This window comes from Sylvia atricapilla, chromosome 10 (assembly GCF_009819655.1).
Source record: "Sylvia atricapilla isolate bSylAtr1 chromosome 10, bSylAtr1.pri, whole genome shotgun sequence".
In the NCBI taxonomy this organism is placed as follows: domain Eukaryota; kingdom Metazoa; phylum Chordata; class Aves; order Passeriformes; family Sylviidae; genus Sylvia; species Sylvia atricapilla.
In genome coordinates this window covers 4,677,990-4,695,403 of record NC_089149.1, presented here as the reverse complement: position 1 = coordinate 4,695,403, position 17,414 = coordinate 4,677,990, and the positions used below count along the sequence as shown (strand labels likewise).

The window sequence follows — 17,414 nt, the reverse complement described above, 5'->3', positions numbered from 1 at the left end:
CCTTTTTGATGAAATTACCCTGCTAGATGAAGCTATAAAATATCAACAGGACTGAGAGAAGCCGGAGATGAGGGGATAGAATAGAATATTTCAGCTGGGAGGAACCTACAACCACCAACTAGTCCAACTCAAAAGATGAGCCAGCCTTCCAAATTACTTTAGTTGAAAAGCCAAGGCACTAATATCTTTTATTTGTTTCCTCCCAGGCCATGAATGCTGACAGCATTCTTGTTATTCCGTGTGCATACATTACAAATGAACACAAAATCACAGGGGACCTTGCAAAACCCACTTTGTTTCCCAATCCTGCAGGGCATTTTCTGTCTAAACTAGGAATTATTGATATACATGTACATTTCTGAAGCTGTACATGCAACCTTTTAATACACTATTCTGTCCTTAACAAACTCAAGTTGGTAATCTGATTTATGTGTTATATGCCTTAGGTAGATATAAAGACTGGAGATACCCCCCTTGATCTGTAAAACCTGCAGTGAGTAGGTTGTAGCAGTGCCACTCTGGGAGACAATACTCAGTTCATCAAAAATAGATAAAATCAGCTTTGATCCATTAATGAAAAAAACATAAGCTAGCAGAGAGGCTCAACTTTGCTATTTTAAGAAGAAATCTGCAATTTTTTGTATCTGTTTAAAGCCATTTGTTACAAACATCAGAAATTCATCTGGAAACACTGCTAAACAGTCTGTACTTCAGTGCCAAGTATCAACACAATCCTAATCCTTGTTGAGGTCTCTAGATGCAATTGGAATATTAAAAGTAATTGCTATTACTAATTTTAGCACTTTATATTTAGAGAAAACAAATATCTGGTCATTTGGCATCTAGAGATAAATTTCCATTATTTTATGGGGTTTTTTTCAAACAGTTAGTAGGTAAATTGTCTTTTGCTGGTATTTTTTGTTCTTGCTGGTGTAAGTGGCATGCCACCTCAATAACAATACTATTATAGCATAGTTCTGTGTGGGTTTTTTCCCATATTTTAGGGAGTTTAATTGCTATGTGAGGTAGGTGATGATCTTTCAGGGCAGTCTGGGTTAACATTACTCATACACAATAAAACTGCCTCCCCCATTGGTTGCCACATTTTGGGAATGCAATTTTAAATGTTATTTGTTTTCCAGTGCAAATATCACTGTAGTAACTAGAGATAATTCATGTATTCAAAGTCACACTGCTCCACGTCGTCTCATTTTTCTCCACTGAAATTTAATACTACACTCTAAGGAAAAAGGCATGTTAATTGTGCACAGGTCAATTGTATCTGCATTTTGTGAGATCCAGTTAAAGAAACAACCACCCTCATTCTGTGTAACACCTTTACTGTAGGAATTTATATGGTAATGTGCAAGTAATTTCCAAAACTTACTTTCAAAAAAAACAACAAAACAAAACCCCAAAACGAACCTTATTTCACTTAAATTTAATGTGCTAGATTCAGCAGGGACATCTGGAGCATGGCCACTGGGTGGACCACAACCAATACTTCACGAATTTCATAAACTAATTTGACACTTCATTCATAAATCAATCTGTACCCAAAAACAGTACAGAATGAGCTCATCCACGAGGCACTTGGATGTCAACATTTTATTTATTCATTTAATTTCTTAAAGATGCCAATCCAAGTTCACGCCAGTCGTGGCAAGTTCACATCACTATCTTTAGAATCCATCAGTATTAAATCCAACACCGAATTAAATCTATACCTTCAATGTGGAAAATAGACAGATAAGTATCTAGAATGCTGGCAAGCATGTTGGGGTACTTTACATCCAGAATGATACAGTTCTTCAGGACCATGAACTCAAAAGGATCAGCACTTCATGGCGTGCTCCATATGAGATCTCCACAACCTTCCTTGTGTTCAAAGCTTTAATGAGGATCATCCTGTTCAAGGATGCCTTGACGGACTGCAAAACAACCCAGAGCAGCTCTGTGAGCAGTAAGCCACTCAAAAACAAGGAGATTGTCACTGAAACCTGATGCCAAGCAAATATGCTTTTGGAGAAGAACACCTTTCTTAGGGGACAGGATGTACCCTGGACCAAAATCCTGATTTTTTCAAGGATAGGATAAATTCTCTACCATTTTAAATGTCATTTAAAGACATTCCTCTTTCCAGAAGTTATATTTTAGCTCTGTTAAATGCCATGTACAGGAATACTTGGTGCAGAAATACTGAATTGCAGGACCATGGCTCAAATTGAACACTCAGACCATAGAAATCCCATGGCAAAAGGAGGCTTTTAAACACATGGGCACCTCATGGTCCAACCAGTAAATCTGTCCTTTAGTCTTAAAATATCTGTGGCAGAGAGCTTATGTTAACAAACCTGTAAATAAAATCCAAAGTGGAGTTTCATGACAAATTTTTATGTCCATCTACAGACAAGTAACTTCTCAAATTCAAGTGGAATAGCTCCAGATTTATTTCAGAGAGCAGTCCTCAGCCAGTAGCACTAAACAAACAAGTTAATGATCCTGCTTTTTGACATTTTCATTTTTTTAGTTCTCCTGATTACAACCCTGATTCAACCCCTCCTTCTCTCCTCCCAGGCATGCAACAAAAAGCAGGAACAACAGCCCATGAGGATGTCCCCAAAATTTAACACCTTAGCTTCCAAATCCTTGATCTCACTTAACAGTTGAAGCCAAAAAGTTGACATCCCACACATTTAATGCAGGTTTCTCTGCCATGTCACCTTCCACAACCAACTTTTACAGCAGAGATACTCTCCACCAAGAACACAGCAAGGAACTTCTCCCCTCATTTATATTTAACTAACCCTTAGCCCACAAAGAATTGCAGGGACATGAACCCTGATCTGATAGCTCATATCTGCCAGAGGTGCACAGAGGTTTGGCTGCTGAAAAGATAATGCAAAATACTGGCTCTTTGAAGAGCTGGTCTTTTGAGAGCAAAATCATAGCATGAAAGATTTGAGCTGGTGTATTTGTTTTCTATTATTTTCCTGGACCATTTCCTGCCCTGGCTAAGCCTCATCATTGGGAACATCTCCTTAACATTAACAAAAGCGGCTTCTAGTCACAATTATTAACATGGTCCTTGAAGTCTAGAAGCAGAGTCTGTGTTTGTGCTGCTTCCAGAGGAGCTGACCTTGCAGGGCTCACATCCTCCTGCCAATTTTTCCAAAGAGGTGATGAAGCACCACGTTAATCCAGGGTTGCAATCATTCGATAGCTCATGTAATATTCAGGGCTAACGCAGCTCACACAGGCTTGGCACAACAAAATGGAAATAAGATTTCATGCCCTTTTTTTAATAGGCACTGTTGCTTCTCTGCAGGGGTATTGCTTTCTGCCTGACTCTTAGATGTACACTTTGGGGACAAATCAAACAAAAAAATCAAATATATTTTGATTCATAACCCCGAGTGCATTAATTTGCTTTATGGCTTTTCCCTTGATATGTTAAATTTAAGTTGTGTTCTAATTGTTTATCATAAAAGATTTAACTACCAAGCAATAGACAAAAGCAAGAGCAAATAAGGCAGAGACGTTTATTACAACAAAGAGCTAATTTCATTACTACAGACTTCCAACTACTATTTAATATGAAGCAGTCTGAAAGGCAAGAGGCTCACTCACCACAGAAGAGAACACACATTCCACTGCAGAAAAGTGCCGAACACAGAGTTTCCCCCTAAACTTTACAACATATTGCCAGCTCCCTGGAAAAACTGCTTCAGAAGAGGGTTTTTGGTTGAATTTTTTCTGGTTGAGAAACTACTTAAAGGCTTCTTTAGTGGAATTATTATGGTGCCCCACAAAAAGCTTCACAGAAGAACTGGGCTCAGACAGAGATAGAGCTGGAAGGCTTTCATCCCTCTGGTTTGGAAAGCATTCCAATTATACCCAACCATTTATCTCAGCACAGAGGTGGAGAGGTATAAACATTTTAATATTAAAAAGGTGTTAAGATTATTTCAAAGGAAGAATAAATCTTTAGATAAACCTCTGCATGATATGGGCCAGTTTATTAAATTAGGTGAGCCCATGAGGAGCATTAAGCAGCAAATGCTCAAAACTCCAACCACTCCCCTTGGGAGGACTGAGGAGCAGGAGGACCACCCTGACATCTTGTCCCCTCTCCTAGGCTGGCTAACAAATTCCCCCTTACTTGAAGTGTGTTTTCACTCTGTTCAGAAGTCAAAATACCACAGAGTGATTGCAGTATTTTGTGGGATTTAAGTATGACGCCATCCACAATTTTTCAGAATTACACAAGCTCACATGTTTCCTGGGGAGGGGAAGAGGCTCCAGGACATCATCTATTTTCTGCTTAACAAGATGCCAAACTATATCTATCAAAAGTTCTTATGCTATCCATCAAGGATATCTGAAATATTTTGTGTACTTTTAAGGAAGCTTTTGGTCCAGGTCTCAATGAAAATAGTGAAATTATTGGATTTATTGTATTGTTCACAGCTGTTATGCCTTATATCACCCTTTTGTTTTTTGGGTTTTTTTTTCCCTTACCTCAGAAGGAGTCTAAGCTTTGCAGAAGATGGAAGTAACAGACTGGTAATCTGGGGTTATTTACATAGAAGAGCAGTAGCTGTCCAAGAGTTTCAAAACCTAACAGCTTTGCGAAACCTTTTCCATTTTTTCCATAAATAGATAGTTCAATCACATTTATTCTTGAAAATGCACCAAAACCCCCAGTTCTTGGTATGCTGCAGGATTTCTGCTGGGAAGATACTGAGGATCAACTGCATATTTTATAGCTAGAGTGGTTCCTCCTCTCACTTCCCTGGTCTCCAACTCCTTTGACTGGCACACAAGAACTTGAGACATTACCCAACATCAAGGATTTGTCCCCCTCTCACAAACAACACAAGTTGCATTTATATGCTCAGTCAGCAATGCAGAGTTTTTGCTGGTGCTCAAACCCCAAATCTACCACAAATACCAGGGTGTGAAGGTGCACATCACTTGTGCAAATATGAGTGTACTATCAGTGAACAGCACGAGCATGAAAATGTGTGTTACCACTATCATTAAAACTTCTAAAAGTAGACTTCTCTGTGTGGATCAATGCTTTTGCTTTTCCATTTTAAAATTGTTATTATTTTAATAATAAAAGTTTTAATTCTTCAAGAAGCATACCTGTGAGATATAACCAGGAGGCACATGAATAGGAGGAATGGATCCATTGGGTGACATCATGGGAACCTCTGCTGGTCCTAAAAAAAAGAGAGCAATAAGATATCAGTTTTTTTTAAAAAAGCGCATAATTGCTTAGAAAAGGTTAAAAATAGCTTTATTTTTGAAGCCTGCAATAACAAAATGAGCAGCTTTACTAATTTCTGGTATATGGAAAATGCCTTGTGCCATCATTCTGAGAATAAGATCATTGTTCAATGACTTTACCATATATTCTGCTGAAATAATATTTTCATCATAAAGCAGCTAGAACATAGACTTTATATTACCCACTGATCAACTTATACAGCATTAAGCAGTAACACAATATGTCCTTTAGCAGCCCACAATTCCTATATTGAACTCTGGTTAAGTTATTCTTGTCGAAGGCAAAGGAGCAGGGAACAAAGCAGAAACTGTGCAGCCTGGAATTCGGCAGCTCCCAAGGAAAGCGTCCAATTGTAGCAGGGGAAAAAAAAAAAAAAGTCACATATGTGAAAAACTATCTATCTATTTAAGAATGCACAAAGACCAAATTCATTATCTCAGCTATTCAGACTAACCTTGGAATGTGGTTATACAAGCAAGAAGCTTATGGTTTCCACTCTGAAATCCAGCCCTGAACATGCAAGTTCCATTTTGAGGCACTCAGTACAAGTACAACAAAGCAAGTGCCATAACCACTGTGCTTCTGGAAATGGAGCCTCACAGCTCAAAGAAAGTCGAGATAAAATGGAAATAGTTCTCTCAACTGCTCATTGATTCACCCATTAACTTCGGGAACATCGCATGGAGCAGTCAGTAAAAGCAACCCCCCAAACATCAGACAGATGTTTGCAATCAGAGTTTACTGCTTGGAAAAGAAAAATTAATTTCATTCCTTCCTTATTACATATTAAAATCCGACACTGAACTGTTAATTAGGCCATTTGCCCCCCTGGTCAAACTCTTGAGAGGAGCTCAGCAGGACTCTGCTTTTTGTCACTGCAAAATGAATTTCAGCTTTGACTGACAACACAAAAGGTAACTCCATCACTTTCTCTGATTGAGAAGCCATCCAACATCTCCAAACCATATCACATTCTAGGGAAGGAAGCTGAACACTAAAACATATGAAGCACTTCAGGCACAGATGGGATGCAATGGCCTGTAGGAGTGACTGCTCCTAAAATTTAGACTAATCTAATGAAATCTCACACAACAAACTGAGTCACAGTCTGTTATCTGATATCAGCAAAACCAGTCCACATTAAATTAGCAGTCATTCCCTATCCATCTGCATTTTTATACTCCTGCTGCTTCTGGTACAATCAGCAGAACTTCCCACCTCCCAAAATCCAAGCTACACACAGGAATCCATCAGAGTTATTTTTACTCCCTCGTATCTTGGTTTGTTTTCTCTATCCAGTTATTTACAGTCTAACCAGCCCCTACAGCTTTTACTACTCTAAATTTGATCTAGATATGAACTATGGTAAACCATCAAGTGTATAAAGCAAATAGGAAATCTGAAGCTTAAATTTAAATATTTTGGATCAGGTTTGGCTGGACTTCATACTTTCCTACACTTAACTATGTGGGGAACTTTACCTACACTACAGGTCCAGTAAGAGGAAAAAAATATTATTACTTATTATTCAGCTCATATGGTTTTCTCCCTTACCCTATGGCCCCTCACAACAGCATTTGTCTCCACAGACAGCCAACAATTTCAGTGTCAATGGAAAAAATTCAGCCTCAGCAGTAAGTGATTATTGGGAAGGAGCTGCCATGTAAATGGCTTTATTTAAATCCATCAAAAATATGAAGTGACAATTGGTTTGAAACAGAAATACTGTTTGAATAAATGTGTTTTCCCAATGAAAAAAAAAAAAACACCTCTGCAAACCTCTTTTGAGTTTTTTATTTCTCTCTGAATCCACTTTAGTCTGTACACACTGACAAGTTTTGCTCCACAGTAAGCTGGACAGTACATAAAAGGTAAAGGCTGATATTGTGAACATGCAATGATGCTTTTTTTGGGATTTAATCCACACTGGGTTATCAAGAGCTGTTCAGTTTTTCAGAACAGAACATGCCTGAAAATATGTAAAATGAATAGTTAACGGCTATGTGACACACTCCTTGTCAGTGACATCTCAAACTCAAAAAACTGTAAGAGAAACTGTTGACATAAATAAAAGAATCCTGAGTTCACCATTTAAATAGAAAATAATTTAAATACCGCCCGTTAATGTTGCTCAGTAGAATGAAGCTTTTTGCATAACCTGCTTCAGCCCCTCACCAAAACTTCTTACAGTTGCATTGGCCAGTCATTCTCAAAAACAGCTACTCTGATTCGGAAATAAACTTAAAAATGGAACTGTTTTGGAGTTTCTACACAGAGAGCAGACATCTACAACAAATAAGCAGCACGGCATGCCTCCTATCTGTCCTTCCAAACCTTGTGCCAACTGCTCATATGGAGTAGTGATCTACTTGCAGGAAGAAATCAAACTCCCACACTGATACTGTTGACTATAACACTTCCACTCCAATAAAAAATAGAGTAATATTGTGTTTTATCATCAAAACGTGCACCCTGCAAGATGAGTCTTAACCTTGCATATGACCCACAAACTGTTAAAGTCATTTGGATAACAGGTTTTAAAAAGACTGACAGCCTGGTGATTTGCAGCTAGATTTTGTTTCCACTGCTTTGATTTCAGGGTTAGCCAAATGACTTTAGCACACATTATTGCATTCCTCTCATCAATGGTATCAAAACAACTTCAAGAGGTAGTAAAATAAAGACCCCCACCTCCACAGCTCAGTGAGTCCTAGCAATTATTAAACACTCATCTTGTTGTCTAATCATATTCCCTAATTAACACTAAAACAAAACCATACCTTTTGTTTGGCTTGAGTTTTGTTTGGTTGGTTGTGGGGTTGGGCTTTTCAGAGTATTTTTTGTTATTTCAAAAAGTTTTGACCTGTTAAAAAGCAGAACTATGGAGGAAAGTGCTCCTCAGCTGCTTGTATTCACAGGATGGATATAAGTAATGTACACTCTTGGGAACCACAACTTTGTACGTTTTAATTGAAGCTTGTGGTTCAGTACAAAGTTCACTTAAAGTGAGAAAACGTCCCTCCATTCTATCGGAGATGCTGCACACTGAAGGGAGCTCGCTGGAGTACTTTTCAAACCTGTTAATAAATGCAGATTGTCTGCTGAGTTCCTAACGAAACTGGGCCAGCAGCGCTTGGCCACCTCTGCTGACAAAGGCAGCGGCCAAATTCCACCCCGAGCTCCTTTCCTGGGAATACAGCACATCTCCTCTGGCTCCTGGAGGGCTGCCCTGTCCAAAATGCAGGTGCAAGGAAATTCTTTCCCCTCCTCTGAAAGAGAAGAGCAGGAGCCACCAGGCAAGGGGCACCAATATCCACCTCCCCAGGCAGGGGACAGACCCCACTTGTCCCCACCTGGCAGAGCACAGCTTTCCTATTTCTAACACGTTGATATTTAACAGAGTTAAACTTCGAATAAGTAAAAGAAGCAACTCAGTCTCATATAGTGGCAGAACTAATTAACACCCTGACACCCCAGTCTGAGCCTTTCCTCCTCTTCCCAAACACCTATTGCCTTGTGCTGCTCTGTCATCCCTTTGACGGCATTAAAGCTGATTATTTTAACCATTTCAGATAATCAACAAGGTTTTGCAAATCTATTGCTTCTTAAAAAAAAAAAAAAACCAAAATGACAACAACCATTCTATTCCTTCCTATGCCATGTTTTATTGGGTGATTTTATTGCACATCAAAACAGGGCTCTCTTACACTTCTGTCTCTAACTTTCCCTGCCAAGAGATGTTTTCTGTCAAGCAGAGATTGACAGTTCTTCTGGTCATTTTATTCCTTCTGGAATAATGTCACAATGTACTTGAGAAACTTCTGTCCCAAGATTTTCAAGGCTAATTATAGCCTGGCTGACACTTTCAAGATGCTTGTAAAAAACCAGTTTTGGAATAAGTATGCTTTTTTTTTTTTGTCATTCCCTAGTGACCTTTAATGCATGCATTAAAGTGATTAAAGATCACTTTAATCAGTTTTCTTTCCTTAAATTATAGAAGCCAGAATCTGGCATTTCAGTTCCTCCAGCTACAGTAACACTTCTTTCCTATTTCTCTCCTTCCACATCACATTATAGGGCAAAGAAGTCTATACCATTTTCCTGAGTGCTTAGAGAGCTTTGCTTTTCTTTATTATGTCCCCTGTAGAGTATTTTTCACATCCAGCTCCAGCACATGGGCATATGTTTTACACAGAGTTTCTAGTGACTGTTGACAATGACAAAACTCTACCAGGCTTCATTATGAAGTTCCCATTCTGAGAGCAGTTACTGGAAATTTCCTGAAGTTCAGGAATTTCTCAGCCCTGTTTCCAGCAAACACAGAGCAATTTACCATTTCACACCACAATACCTGCCCTAGCAGAGAAACAATACGAAATTTAGTGGTTTTTGCAATTTGAGTCTGAAAATTAAGAAACCTGTACATTTTAATAACAAGAACCTACTGAACTAGCTAAGGGAAAAATTAAATCCAGGGAGGTAAATGCATTAAATGTTATAAATTAACAGTTTATAACAGTTAAAATTAACCCATGAAAAATTATTCCGCCTTTCTCTGATCCACAACAAAACTGCTATCACATCTTGCACATGTGGCATTCTCAGGAAGTAAATCTATGGAGCAAGAGGTGTGACAGAATGAAAAGGAGAGATAATTAAAGGGCAAATTGGTCTGCTTTGCTAAAACAAATGACCCAGGGCTTGCTGACCTTGGCTGGGACCCAAGGGTTTGCATTTTCACATGGATGAGCAGCTGTTCCGGAACAATTTCCTCAATGAAACAAGCACAAACAGGCTCCCTGTCAGGCACACGTGTCTTCTCCCTCCACTTGGTTATTCTCAAAGCAGCTTATGGACTAAACAAGGTGATGACAAGAAAAAAAAAAAAAAAAAAAAAAAAAAAAACTGGATCCTTCCATTCATCTTCTTTCCTCCACAGCAGAGCTGTGGTGAGCATTCTTCTCAGCATTTTGGCCACAGCCTGGAACTCTTTGTTAGCACAAGCAAACATGAGCATATCACAGCATTTCATAAAAACCTTTAAACCAGGATGTAGAGAGCTTTTCACATGCCAGTATCATCAAAATTCTGAACTGCACTCTCTCCTAGACAAGTGCTAATTCAGCCACTAACTTAACTCTGTTCACATACAGTACAAGGTAAAGCCAGCTCCCAGGTGTCCATTCAAGCTCCTAGGACACAGAGTCTTAAATCTGCTGTAGATCAAGATCTAAATACTTTGTCCTTAGATCAGTGTGAATTTGTAGATTAAAGCAGCTCCACATTAGAGAGAAAAGGAGTAGCTTTAACAATATTAAGTGCTTGAAGGGTTGACAGCTAAAAAAAAATACCTTTGTAGAAGTCTGAAATGGCAAAAAAAAGTCCTACTCATGCTGCATTCAACCTGCCAATGGCAGGGTAGTGAAAGGTGCTAAAATAATGTTACCTGTGCTTTGATAAATGCTAAGAAATGTGTCCAGCACTTGGCCATCCCCATGGCACCAGCTCATGCCTGAAATAAGCAGCAGGCAGAGTTTTATCCTGCTTATCTCTACAGATTTGTCAATATTTTTGAGACAATCTCATTTACACACCAAGATGTGAATAAAAGGATGTCTGCCACATGCCCATTCACATTCTGGCACCTCAACTGCTTATTTTCTATTCAGATCACACTTTAGTAGTATGAAGTGATTCCTTCACCTTTGAAGAGTACAAAAACATTACCAAAACCCTCAAGTCTAACAGAAATGGCTCCATGAATTTCAAATTATCTTGGATCCCGCAACAAATGACTATTTAAATGCAAATGGAACAGCTAAAAGAAAAAAAAAAAAAAAAAAAAGAGTCAGCCTGAGAAATCCTGCAGGTGCATGGCTTAACCACTGAGCACAGTCACCTTTGAACATGCAAACACAGGGTTTGACAGTAGAGACTGAAGCACTTTTGAGGTAGGTAGCCCACACTTCTTGACCTCCTTGTGACTTCTATGACCACTTCATGTTTTTTCTAAATCCCAGGACTACAAATATAACAGTTCTTTACTCCCTCTCACAGTCAAGTCGATTTGCCGTAAATATAATTAAAAATACGATGCCAAACCGATGCAAGTTATAAAAAACACTCTGGTGTCTTGGATTTTCAGTGCACAGTTACTAAGCCCAAACTGCAAACCCCAAACGCTCGAATGACACGTTCAGCCCCTGGACTCTGCAGCCACAGACCCGACAGGACCAGCCACGCTCCAGTCTGGGTTTGACTGATGCTTCCAACATGTGCAGGCGAACTCACTCGACCAAACATCCAATCAAACTGCTCAGAAAGCCGTGCCAAACGCATCCAGCAGACAGCTCCTGGAGCAGTCTCTGGCTTATTTACACGCCGGCACCTTTGCTGTTTACACTGGAGCCTCTTGAAAGGCGTTTGCTGCTCGATCGCTGCACACCGCGGGAGCTCGAGCACGTCCAACCTGCACTTCAACAACAGCACCCCAACGCTTTCATGTCAGAATCACCAAGATTCCTGCTCAGCACAGCGTGCTGGTTTGCAGTGTGTGTCTCCCAGATGTTGTATTCTGGTCTGGGGCATGTTCTAGAAATAATGCAGTAACCTGTAAAAACAGGAAATTAACTAAAAGCTATCGGTTGCCCTGAACATGCCCTGTCCAAAAGCTACCATGGTGCTACAGCAGTCACACAGCAGCACCATTTCAGCTGAATTCTGAGAGGAAATCAGGTTAAATGCTCACTTTTGTCCACCACAGAACTATGAATTAGTAACTTTTCAAGCATGGAACTTTTGTTATTGCAAACATGAAGTGGTTTGAATTTGGAGATAGTCATCCTGAGAGCATGAAGAGCTGTCCCGCTCCTCACCTGCCATCCTGCACCTTGGTTTTGGGCTTCACCACACTTCACTAACTTAACAAGCAGAGAAGAGTCCAGATAACGTCAACAGGCTGTTCAGCAGCCTGGCACATCCTCTCCTGGTGAAACCACAGCTTCTCCTCCTGCCATGGGGCTGGAAGGGAAGGAGAAGGCACCTGGGGACAAGGACCCGATCCCACAGCATACGGCTACCCTACACCAATGACAAAACATCAGTGAGCACACTCTGCAGTGGTGACATTTAAATTTACACATTATGAGAAACTTGGACAATCCAAAGCTCACCAAAGTCTTTCAAAAAGGTTAGGCAAGTAAACTTGTTCAGCCACAGAGAATGAAACTGGACAACGGGGATTCTTGCTATTCTTCAACATTCCCAGGTGGGTTTTGTTCCTTTTTTAAACTAGACTAATATATCTATCACTCTACAGTTTCAATTTACAGGCAATATTTTGGAATAGAGCATTTTTTGGTTTTGTTGTTTTGAACAGAAATGGAGTATTTTCCTGTCCTAATCTGAACAAACAAGTCGGAGTCTTTTGCTAAAATAAACCCCTTCTGATGGTTGGCTCACCAGCCGCTACTGCAAAAACACTTGCAAAGAGTATGTTGCAATACTTCAAGCATTGAAAATAAGCATATTCCCATGGCAATTCACCAGATGGGCTACAGATTGTAAATCATAAACGTCTAGACTGAAACACAAGAGACAAACATCTGTCTAAAATCAGTTGACTTGAATGGCAAATACTGTTAAATAAATTAGGACTACTTTGGAAACAAAGAGAACAACCAACTACTTGAAAACATCTGAAATTAATCCATTAGCACACAAGCCACAACACAATAACCTGAAACTGCAGAGACATTCATTTCGTGAGGAATATTAGCCCAAGAGGACATCCTGCCATCTGAGGCAGGAGCACAAAAGCGTTTCTGTGACCCAGCACCACGTTACCCCACGAGGACTCACGGATCCATCCCCAGAACATCTGGCTGGAGCAGGGATGTTATTCCCCTCGCTTCACGAGAGAAACTGTGGGACAAAGTAATGAAATGCCTGATGCAGGGTCACACAGGAAGTTTGTGGGAAAGCAACTGGACGCAAACCCAGAATAGGATTTAGGTCATAAAGCAATACTTAAGCCTGACTAAAACTTCAGACTGCAAAAAAAAAAAATTGTAGGGTGTTGCAAAAAAAATACTCTGTTTTGGGAAAAAAGTAAGTCTTCCTCATATCTACTATCTCCTTTTTCCTTAACCCTTTCCATAACCCTTTGCTTTATGACAGAAATATGCCAGAATGTCCATGGATGAAGAGAGAGAACAGGACTACCAAGAAAGAGACTTTGCACAGAAAACTGCAGCCTGGCCCCTGCATGAGGCTGCAAGAGAGAAAAGGAGACCACAGACCTGAATTCAGAAATGGGGAAAACCCATCATGTAACTACTGCCAAGCCCCACAGATGATGGGAGATCTCTGTCAGCATCAGGCTTCACTTTTGCGTTTAAAAAATGTAATTTATCAAGTTTTTACACTGCTAAAGCTATGAGCAGCTAAAGGAGGATTAGGATTCTCCAGATCAGTTTCTCAGCAGACTATATAACCAGTGGACTAACTTTTAACCAGAGCTTAGTCTCAAGGGAAACAGATGTCCTGAAATGAGAATTTTTTTTACTTTTGCACCAGTTAGCAACAGCATTTCTATTTGCATACAATATGATATTATTTGTCTGAAAGACAACAACAAACCATGAGAACATCATCACTAAAAATGTTATTTTTTCCCTTTTCAGTTTTGAAACAGCTCTTCAACACATTCTACTGATATAAATGCTTTTTGGGGAGTGTGTGTGTACATGTGCCAGCTTTCAGCCACCTTTATAAAAGGGCATTCACTTCCAGAAAGTTTTGTTCTCTGCAACAGGTTTGTACAAATACTGAACACTCAGCTCTGAGCACAATCTCCATCAAAGCCAGCAATAATTATACAACACCACTTTCCTGTAGAAGAAAACGCTCCAATTATTCACAATATAATTATTTCATTCCCATGGCAACACCAGAAGGACTGTACAATCAGCAAGAGACCCAAACCTGGCCAACAATGAAGTTACACAGAACATTCTCTTCCACCTGCCCCAAACAAGGCAGCAATTAGGTGATGGCTATTCTTCACCTGTCCACCCACAGGGAGAAATAACAGCCAGCCACTGAAAACAGAACTAAACCAACCCTCCAGCCCTCCCTTCCCACCCAGCACTGCCACAGAGCCACCCATCACCATCACAGGGCTGACGAGTTTTATTTGTGACACGTTTGGATCCTGAACTTCACTGAATCATCTGAAAGTCTCTGTTTGAATGTGCTCATCAAAAACACAGCAATTACTATCCACCTGTCACAAACAAGCACTCTCCATCGTGCGAGGGTGGAGAGGGAATGAAAATCATCAGAACTGGTGGTTCTCAGGTACATGTTGGGCTATTTTGTGAGCTGCCATCTCCCTGGAGTAAAAGCACATTTCATAGATACATAAGATATACATATTTTTCATTCGTGCATATATATGTAAAGTATTAAAATCAAATTTCACTCTATATTAATATTCTCTGTTCGGAGTTTTGTTACAGTACTGCACTTATACCAGAATAAACGTAGAAAAAATGCAAGCTAAAATGTAAAGCATGACATTCAGCACAGGGCTTGGAGATGCTGTGGGTGAGCCCAGGGCTTTCCCAGCTGAGGTTTGCTCACCAGAGGCAGAGCCATCTCCTTCCTTCACAGGAATTTCACAATTTAATTGCCATTAAGAATTGAAAAACTAAAAGCTGCATCTTAAGTGGAGAAGTCTCAACCAGAGCATTTTTCTCCTGGATCAGAGAGCAGCAGCCAAGTATTTCCATGAATCAGGGAGCTGCTGGAGCACAAGCTCTACCTGACCCTCTCCTGACTGATGCTGCTTCTTCAGCATCTCCAGTGACTGAAGCTCCATGAAATCCCCACCTGTGTCTTCCACTGCCTACCTGCCTTTGCATTGAAACGAACTCTTTCCTTTAACACTTCTGCTTCTTCACTCTCCACTCATAACAGAGCAGCCTTCTGCTATTTCCATTCCAACAGCCTTCCCTGAAATCCTTCACTGCACATCTCCTTTGAGCCTGCCCTTCTACAGCCCAAACAAAACCCATTTTTCAAGCTTTTTTCTCACAGCTTGCGTTCACAGAGCTCCGATTCTCCTGGCTGCTAGTCTCTGAACATCTTGGAATCATACCAGGCCTAAAGGAAGGTGCTCAAATCCCACCTGAGAAGCACCTGAACCCCAGTGAGGCACGGGAAGCTGGTCATGCTGGCTCTGGTTCCTCCTCACAGCTTTGACTCCAGCAGACTCTTCCTCAGCTGCACAGTGGCTGTCCCAGAAAGGCACTAACTCACTTTTTCACATCCTGCTCTCATTTATAAACATTCAAGGTGAGGAGGAAGGCTGTGAGTCACCAGGTTATGCTTGAAGGGCCCTGCCACCCTCCCCTCATCTTCACTTCTCTCATATTTCTAAGCTGAGCCTTTGCACAGAGCACGTTAGTTGACTTGTGTTTAAAACATGCCTCTGGGCTACTGACAGGATTGCATCCTTCAAAAAATAAGCCATAAATTCTTATTTTCCATGTCCCCAGATGAAAAAATCCTAGCACACGGTGTGATGTAGTGGCAGAGTGAGATTCTGCCCTTTCTAAATATATTAACTGTCAATGAGAGCCAAATATCATGTAATTAACTAAATTATTCTAATTACTCAAATAACACTTCTAAGCAGGAAAGTTCTAGGACAGTTTCCCCATAGCACATTTGCATCACTCCGAGTTTTCAGGTGCATTAAAGGGAGTTTCTCGTTGGCTACAGCAACTGCCAAACTAATTTACTACCCAAAACATTCATCCTGCAGCTTGCTAGAGATTAAAAGCCCCCTTTCCTCCAGGGAGCGAGCATTTCAACTGGCCATCACTCTTCAGAGCTTATTAAAAAGTTTTCAAACACACAAGTGAAAGGTTTTTCTTTCAGCGTTCCCGTTCTTGAGCGTCTCCGTGCCGGCGGAGGAAGGAGAGCCGCGCCTTGCCGGGGGCTGCCTCCACTCCAGAGGCTCCACGGGCACAGTCGTGTTGGAATAATCCCGTTTTTGGGGCCCTTCCCAGGCTGAGGAGGTTCACAGAGGGATTTACCCACCCAGCACAGGAGCCCGCCATGACAACTCCACCCGCAGGGCCTGGAATTTGCAGAAAGGAGCGGAGGCTCCGGGAGAAGGGATTTAGCCACTTCGCAACTATTCCAGGAATGCTCTTGATTTCCTCTTAACAACCTCAGGTTGAAAAACTGTCCTCTGAATTATTTGAATTTCTACTTCAGCTCTATTGTTGGGAGCTAACATCTCAGTTAGGAAAGGAAGAGTCCAATGGGAAGGGAGGGGAAGTGGCAGCTAAGAAAACATGGGTAGTGGGTTATTAAAAAAAAAAATATCCTGCATTTTTCAAAAGGTAAAATCCTAAAATGTATCTTTGATTGTTGTGGTTTGCACATGCAAACAAGTGGAAGGACTGTGTGTGCCTTGACAGAAATGGGGAGCACAGCAGCCTTAATTTCATCTTAGAATCATAGAATGGTTTGGCATGGATGGGACCTTTAAAGCTCATCCAGTTCCACCCCCTGCCCCAGCTTCCACTAGACCACATTGCTCCAAGTCTCATCCAGCCTGGCCTAGAACACTTCCAGGGCTGGGAAAAACTGACCGATTAAAGCACAAATCTCACCCACCTTGTTTCATTTAATTTATTTTTAAGCAATAAAAAACAAAGGAAGAAAATCCTTCTTCTTTGCATTTCTGCACCTAAACAATTATCCACCTTTGATGTAGGCAGAAACCATAAATTCTGTTCAAAACCTCTTGAGTTTAAATGGTGTTTCTAAGTCCTCAAAACTTCATACAGGTATAACTGTGCAACTTGAGCGTTCTACCCACAACCCAAGTGTTTCACTCTCAAAAGAAGAAGATTCCACAGGTGTGTTCTTACTTTTCTTCCTCCTCACTTCCACTCAAGCAGTGAACAGCATTTATTTGTTTCTAAACCATTTCAGCGACCAGGCAGCACTGATGAAGGTACAGGAATACCTGGAGCCAGAGTTGCTGCACATCCAAAAGTACCCAACATGGAGCAAAACAACTCACCGGGTCATACAA

At 40.6% G+C, this 17,414-nt stretch overlaps 2 protein-coding genes across 2 annotated transcripts in view; one reads left to right on the top strand and one right to left on the bottom strand.

Moving 5' to 3' along the window:
- Nucleotides 1-3,632, top strand: part of TNFSF10 (TNF superfamily member 10) — a 122,423-nt gene extending 118,791 nt beyond the window's left edge. The window contains exon 6 of the transcript XR_010744352.1: nucleotides 3,621-3,632. The gene's annotated coding sequence lies outside the window, so the exon portion shown is untranslated. The remainder of the gene's footprint in view (nucleotides 1-3,620) is intronic.
- The window catches only part of FNDC3B (fibronectin type III domain containing 3B), a 186,913-nt gene that overhangs the window by 89,654 nt on the left and 79,845 nt on the right, over nucleotides 1-17,414 (bottom strand). The window contains exon 4 of the mRNA XM_066325740.1: nucleotides 5,152-5,228. Within this exon, the coding sequence (XP_066181837.1) occupies nucleotides 5,152-5,228 (77 nt within the window). The remainder of the gene's footprint in view (nucleotides 1-5,151; nucleotides 5,229-17,414) is intronic.